At 42.6% G+C, this 8108-nt stretch overlaps 1 protein-coding gene across 2 annotated transcripts in view; it reads right to left on the bottom strand.

Moving 5' to 3' along the window:
* The window catches only part of CIB4 (calcium and integrin binding family member 4), a 60123-nt gene that overhangs the window by 11684 nt on the left and 40331 nt on the right, over positions 1 to 8108 (bottom strand). For both annotated transcript variants that reach the window (XM_002812205.5, XM_054547738.1), the window contains exon 4: positions 2545 to 2686. In XM_002812205.5, the coding sequence (XP_002812251.1) occupies positions 2545 to 2686 (142 nt within the window). The remainder of the gene's footprint in view (positions 1 to 2544; positions 2687 to 8108) is intronic.

Here is an 8108-nt window from a genome sequence, read left to right as displayed (position 1 = left end):
TCTCTCTGTTCTTCAGATTAGGTTATTTCTATTGTTCTATCTTCAAGTTTCCTTACTCTTCTGTTATCTCAATTCTCCCATTAAGCTCATCCAGTGAATTTTTGTTTCAGATATTTTAGTTTTCAGTTCTATATTTTCCATTTGATTCTTTCTTATAGTTTCTTCTTCTCTGCTGAGATTTCCTATCTTTTCATTTGTTCTGAGCAGTTTTTACATCCTTGGGCATGATTATTGTGATGATTAATGGTATGTGTCAATTTGACTGAGCTAAGGTTGCCCAGATAGCTGGCAACAGATTCTTTCTGGGTGTCTCTGTCAGAGTGTTTCCAGAAGAGATTGGCATTTGAATCCATAGGCTGAGTAAAGATGATCTGTCCTCACCAATTGGACATTGTTCCATCCATGGAGGGTCCAATAGAACAAAAAGGTGGAGGAAGGATGAATTTGTACTCTCTGAGCTGAGACATCCGTCTTCTCCCATCCACAGACATTGATGTTCCTGGTTCTTGGACCTTCAGAATGAATTATGCTACCACCTTTCCTAGCTTTCCAGCTTGCAGACAGTAGATAACGGGACTTCTCAGCCTCCATAATCACATGAGCCAGTTCCTAGAATAAATCTCTCTCTCTTTCTACATATATATGTAGAGATGTGTGTGTGTATATATATATCCACATATATACATATATACATATACATGTATATATGTATATATACACACACACCCACATATATATACACACACATATATACACACAAACATATATATACACACACAAATATATACACACACATATATACACACACACATACACTCACAAACATACATACATATACACATATAAATAGCCTATTGGTTCTGTTTCTCTGCAGAATCCTGACTAATACAGTTATAATAGCTATTTTTAAATCTTTATTAGCTAATTCCAACATCTGGGTCACGTCAGTCAGTCTCCATTCTTGAGAATTCATCAATTAAAAAAAATTTTTGTTCATTGTGTACAATTTTGAATAGCTTCTTGGATATTATAAATGTTTTCTTGTAGAGACTCTGTATTTCTCCAAAGAGTGCTGAATTTTTGGTTTTAGCAGGCAATTGATTTGGACTCAAAGTGCAAACCCTGTCACTCATAGATCTGGTTAAAATGTGGTGGCAGCTCAAATCTCAGTTTAGTTATTTTATCCTTAGCTGAGCTGCTTTCAGTTTGCCCTCGTGTATGTGGTGTAGAGGTCAGAAAGAGATATGGGCATAGTTTACACGCAAAATTTGGACTCCCTTTCTCTTTCATAGGCTCTCCCTCACTTCGCAGGGGCTGTGTGTGCCCCAAACTCTCTGGCTCTTCGAGTCAGAAAGAATCCAATGTTTCCATCAGCCTACCTGAGTCCAGTGTTTCCACTCACTGAAGCCTACCTTCAGGATAAAAAAGTTAAAAATAAAAAAAGTGGGTGAAGGAAAACCCATCTACTACCGTTTCCTTCTTCCAGGCATCAGATCTCTCTAGAACACATCTCACTTTTGGTAGCTTTCCAATGCCATCAGCTAGTTGATTTTTATATGTAGAGTTTTATAGTTGCTGTCTGCAGGAGTGACCTATGATAGGAGTTTACTCAGCCATTCTCAGGAGGGGACTCTGTGATTTCATGTGTGCTTACCAAATGCTGAACCTGAGGACATACGGGATAAAAAATATTAAGTCCTTTTTACAGATGAAAAAACTGAGGCCTCATAGGTCCCTCTGGCTTAAAGCTCTTCTACTGCCTTCTATCTACATCCCACTTGGGTGAGGCAGAAATGAGATGGAGTCCACCATGTGGAGACTGCGGAGGAGCTGGCAGGAAAGGAAGGAATGTGAGATGCAAATGAGCAAGTCTAAATGCGCAAGTCCTTTGGGGCCAAAGAGTTATCAGGATGCACTGAAGACTTGCACCTGGTTTGTCTGAAAGCATCTTAAGACTTCTTTCTTTCCTTTTGATTCCTTTTGAGAATTCCCTTGCATCCCAGCTGTGCTAAGCAGACATTTGCCTGGTGAAGAGCAGAACTTCAGCAGAGTCTTGTGACTACCCGAGACAATGTCAGAGACCAAAAAATGTCGAAGTACCTCAAAGATTATCTCTCCCTATAAGCTCATTTTACAGATGAGAAAACTGAGCCCCAGAAAGGTGAAATGATTTGTCCAAGATTGTTCAAATTTTCTTAACTTCCCATCCAATGCTCCTTCTGCCAAATAAGCATAAATCCTTTACATGCATATGTGGTTCTCTCTCTCTCTCGCCTGCCCACACACCACACATTACCACCAAATATCAACGCCAATGACCCCATTGCCCTCTGATGACACGGAGGGGAGTCTGTCCATTGACGCTGTCATTATCAATCTTTTTTTTTTTACTCCATGGTACATGCAAAATGTGACACAGACCCACAGATACCCAAGTACACCCCAGTTAATGCCATCCATCAATGAATTGATGATGGAGTCCAGATACGGTATGTTCTCTATGGCCCTTCCACCCCTCACCCCTCAGTCCCTCACAGCACCTACCATAGATGCGAAAGGCGTACTCAATCTTCAGGCTTGGGCAGGCCTGCTCGCTGAACACAGATGCCATGCCCAGCACATCCTCAAAGGAGAACACGCCTTTGTGGGAGAACACTCTGCAGATACGGTCTCTGAAAGGGTTGACCTGTGGGCGACGGGAGGAGCAGGGAGGAGGTCTATCAGGGTTGGGGCTGTGTCTCTCTGGGCCTCTCTCGTCTATTACAAACACTGTGTCCTGGGTTTGAGATGGAAACAACAGCCACAATGTAAATATCAGAGTAGATGGTGGCTCACTGAGCCAGGACCCTCGGCATGATGGGGTGCCGGGGATGACTCTTGCAGATGGATATGTGACTTCACAAGATTCCTGCAAGGATGCCACAATTGAAGATAATGGTTATAATGCAAATGCAAATGAACAAGAGATTGTCAGAGCTGAAACCTCTCCTACTCTAAATACGAGTCCTTCTCTATGAGGTAGAAATCATGAGCATCCAGGCAGAAATAACAAGAAGTCCTGCATCAATTTTCTTGTCCTGTGCTCAGGCAGGTGCAAGGCAAGCCAACAGGCTCACTGCCCAAGCACATAGCCAGCCAGGGAATGAGATACCAAGCTTCCTTTCCCTGGGGACCTCCCCTTGTCTTTGCTGTTAGTGATGGGAGGGAGGTGGTTGCCAGGACACCAATACACTCCTTAGATCCATGTCACATGACTCATCTACACACACACACACACACACACACACACACACAAACCATGTCTTATAGAGACTGAAAACAGGACAGTTAATGTGGTAGCTGCTGGTAGCACGAATAGTACCTACGACACAACATGTGAGCATGTTGGAAGATGCAGAGAAAATATTGCCGAAGATATAGAGAAATAAGTATTTAAACAAATTTCACACTGTGAAAGCTTTGCTAAATAGTTAAATAAAGGTATAGATTTTCTAATGTGGTTTTCCTAGATTCTGTATGTGAAAAACCACATTTCTACAAGCCACTAAAGAAAACAGAGACATGGACTGAATAGTAAATGAATGTCTTTAATAAAAACACCACTGCTGGGGAAAAGTGAAGGTACTCATTGAGGGGGGTGGCTGCTCCAGGATGGAAAAGAATTGTGGGGTGAGGGTGCAGGATGGCGACACATGCCAAATGACTTCCCTGCAGGATTTCCTGCCGGCTACTGCAGTCAGGAAGGTAAGCCCAGAAATATCTAAAGTACAGCAGAAGGCATTGAAAATGGTTCTTTTTTTAAAAAAGAGTTAAAATATAGTAAAGCTTGGCCAGGCACGGTGGCTCATGCTTGTAATCCCAGCACTTTGGGAGGCCGAGGCAGGTGGATCACCTGAGGTCAGGAGTTCGAGACCAGACTGGCCAAAATGGTGAAACCCCGTCTCTACTAACAGTACAAAAAAATTTAGCCGGGTATGGTGGCGCATGCCTGTAATCCCAGCTACTCGGGAGGCTGAGGCAGGAGAATCGCTTGAACCCGGGAGGCAGGGGCTGCAGTGAGCCGAGATTGCGCCATTGTCCTCCAGCCTGGGCAAAAAGAGCAAAACTGCATCTAAAAAAAAAAAAAAGTAAAGCTTATACAGTGATTTGTAATCAGAAGGAAAGTGAGTATGAAAATCTTCTGAACCACATGGAGGTTTGTTGCTTAGCTCTTGGAAGAGTTCTTAAAAGAGCTATCAAACTTAAAGATGAGTTATATGTTTTCCTGGAACAAAAAGACAAGTGTTCCAAATTTGCTGACCTTTCCATGATAACAGGTAGCTGTTGGCAGTGTGCTACCTAGCAAATATCCACCAAAAAATGAACTCAATTTCATTTTACTTTTCAAGGTAAAGGTGACTCATTTTAGTGTTATTGCTTTTCTAAAGAAACTCATGCTTTGAAGAGAATATTTTTAAAATGGGATTTTTGTGGTTAAAAACATGTGTATCACCTATAGAAATGCTTATATTACATATCTGGAAATATAGAAACAGACTCTTCTGACCTGTTTGGATATTGTCCAAATAAAGAATGTCAGTGGATTTTGAATCCATTTGTTAAAAATATAAAAATGTAATACTTTCCACTTAGTGTAAGAGCCACTGACTGACATAAGGGAAGACAGACAATTACTAACTTAATTTCAGTTGAAAGCTTTTAATTGGCGAATGGGGTTGAAAATGAGTACCGTGATTTAAGGCATACAGCCCATGACACATTTCCTCTCTTTGGATCAGTTACGACAGCAATTAAAAAAAAAAAACTGAACTAGAACCAGACCTCTGAATGGCTCTAGCTCAATCTTAAAGCAAGATTTCAAAGAATAATGAAGCATATCCAACCACATTGCTTTCCCTTACAATATTATTAGTTATATGCAAACAATAGCATAGTGCAAGGAAGAAATCTTACTATATCTATTAAACGGAAAATTGTTTGTTAAATATTTTATGTAGTTTTTAGCTTGTCCTTAAATTTTTTTATTTTGATATTATATCAGATTAGTATAGTAGTAAATGTATACAGTTTAGAAATGAATATATACATATGATGAGTACATGTTTCTCATTTTTTCATATTATTGCTGGGGATTTGTGATCTAGGCTAACCTGCTCATCTCACGGATGTGGAAATGAGGCCTGGGGAAGGGGAGGGACTCAGCCAGCAAGTGGGAGAGCCGGCCTGAGACCCAGGACTCCTGAGCCTGTCCTGCCCTATTTCCAGTAAGGTGCCTGGTGCCAAAAAAAAGCAAAGGCCAAGCAGTGGCCATTAAAATATAGAAAACCTTGGAAATGGATCCCTCTAAAATTCTTACTTTAATAAAAAACATTTTTTGGCTGGGCACAGTGGCTCACGCCTGTAATACCAACACTTTGGCAGGCCGAGACCAACGGAACTCCTGAGGTCAGGAGTTCGAGACCAGCCTGGCCAACATGACGAAACCCCATCTCTACTAAAAACACAAAAATTAGTAGAGTGTGATGGTGCGTGCCTGCAGTACCAGCTACTCGAGAGACTGAGGCAGGAGCATCACTTGAACCCGGGAGGCGGAGGTTGCAGTGAGCTGAGATCGCGCCAGTGCACTCCAGCCTGGGTGACAGAGGGAGACTCCATCTCAAAAAAAAAAAAAAAAAAAAGTGCAAAAACAGAATCTAGATTGAAGTTAAAGAAATGGCTCACGGCCTAGGAGAACTCAGCAGCCGGCTAAAAATGACTCTGTGACTCTGTGACTATGAAAGTGAGAGGCACAGGAGGGGGCCACGGGACCAGAGGCTGCAGAAGGGAGAAGGACAAAGAAGATGGAGCTGACACGGAGCCACTGGGCTTGGGAAACAGTGAGGAATCCGAGTATGGAACAGGGGACACTGTCCCTGAGAGGATGGCAGGGCAGATGTCAGGCCGCAGGGCTAGGGCCAAGCTCACCAGAGCTGTGTTTGGGTCCTGGGGACCCAGGAGTGGCTAGTATAGTTCGCTGTGACGCCTGGCAGACACCTGCCAGGAGAGTGTCCCAGGGCTGTCTCTGGTCCAACAAGGTGCAGCTTCCTTCTCCCCCAGGGTCCCTGTCTCAAGGGATAGATAGCCCAGTTTATGAGCCCTACTGCTACAGAGCAGCTCCAGTCAAAGGGGCACCGATAGTGCTGCGGGAGAGTTTCTAGGGGCCCTGGTGGTGCAGCCTCACGCCCCTCCCTGCTGTCCATCCTGAGCTAAAGGCCAGCTCAGCCAGTGTCCTCGGATCCGGTTCAGTCCAGCCCCAGGCAGACAAAACAGCCAAGAAGGGGAAGCTGAAAGAGCAAGACTCATTAGAGATCACAGGTCCAGTTTACTGGATTCCAGATTTTTGATGCTATAACTTTAACAATCTGAAATCTGAACGAATAAATTTGGGGACCTATCCAGAGAGTTATCATCTGTACGAAATTTCACACTTATTTAGAAGTCTTCAATCCTCCAGAGGAGGAAGGAAGTGACAGTTGACAAAGCAATGCTTCCATTTCAGGAATAACACGTACCCTGGTTTGAGGGCGTTTTGAACAAAGGAAATACAAACATGTCAGTACAGCAATTTATACAGGTAACTCAGTGTATGATCTCCATGTATGCGTGATGAAACTAAAGTAGATGAAAATAAACCCCAAATTCTGCGAGTTTTTTTGGAAATAGAAACTACAGTTTATCGACAATAAAAAGATTGCAGTCCCTGCCAAAAAAACTAAAAGTTTTCTTTTTTTAAAGATCTTCTTAAAGTTATTGAACAAGAGATTTGATTTGAAGATGAAAGTCAGAGGAAAAATATTTGGACCTAGCTTAAAAATATCTCCTCACCATTTCTCCAACTAGCGCCTAGTCAAAAAAAGCTTTTTACAGTTGCTGGAAAAAATTCACACAAAAATACACTAGTGACTCAATGATGATGTCATTGATGCACTTGGACTTTCAAGAGCTCATTAAAAAAAATCAAACAGTATTAATTTATGTAAAATTTCTCATCTCTAAATTTTCTTAATTACTAGTGTTTTTGTTTTCTTTTTTTATTTAGACTTCATTTAGCGTTTTTATTTTCTAATCATACTTTATTTTGTGCATTGTATGTGCTACCCACTCTTATTAAAATAATATGATTGGCCGGGCGTGGTGGCTCACACCTGTAATCCCAGCACTTTGGAAAGCAGAGGTGGGTGGATCACGAGGTCAGGAGATCAAGACCATCCTGGCCAACATGGTGAAATCCTGTCTCTACTAAAAATACAAAAATTAGCTGGACATGGTGGCGTGCACCTGTAGTCCCAGCTACTCAGGAGGCTGAGGCAAGAGAATCGCTTGAACCCAGGAGGCAGAGGTTGCAGTGAGCCGAGATCGCGCCACTGCACTCCAGCCTGGCGACAGAGCGAGACTCTGTCTCAAAAAAAAAAGATATGATTAATGTTTATTGACTGGGCGCAGTGGCTGCTAGGCATGGTGGCTCACTCCTGTAATCCCAGCACTTTGAGAGGCCAAGGCAGGCAGATCACCTGAGGTCAAGAGTTCAAGACCAGCCTGGTCAATGTGGCAAAACCCGTCTCTACTAAAAAATACAAAAATTAGCCAGGCGTGGTGGCTGGCGCCTGTAATCCCAGCTACTTGGAAGCTGAGGCAGGAGAATTGCTTGAACTCGGGAGGCGGAGGTTGCAGTGAGCCGAGATCGTGCCACTGCACTCCAGCCTGGGTGACAGAGCAAGACTCTGACTCACAAATAAATAAATAAATAAATAAACAAACAAAGAAATAAAATGACATGATGAATGTTTATATTTTAAACATTTTACACAGATGTAAAGCACTTGTCAAAGAAAGCAGTAGATGAAGGTGTCTGTTAGAGTGGTACAGAAGAGGTCAGTCCTTCCTCAGTCTTGAGTGGAGTCCTCAGTTTACCTGAAGCACCCTCTCACCCAGAAAGGCACTGCCCAAAAAGTGCCTCATGGCTGTGTAAGGTTAGGTGAGCAGAGCCCATGTCCTGGGAGAAGGGTGTAACAAAACCTTTTGTATTTTAGTGCCTTTTAAAACTCCCCTCAGATATACTTATGGGTTAG

This window comes from Pongo abelii, chromosome 12 (genome assembly GCF_028885655.2).
Source record: "Pongo abelii isolate AG06213 chromosome 12, NHGRI_mPonAbe1-v2.0_pri, whole genome shotgun sequence".
Taxonomy (NCBI): Eukaryota; Metazoa; Chordata; class Mammalia; order Primates; family Hominidae; genus Pongo; species Pongo abelii.
The sequence above is the reverse complement of the archived record's forward strand: the minus strand, read 5'-3'. Positions and strand labels throughout refer to the sequence as shown.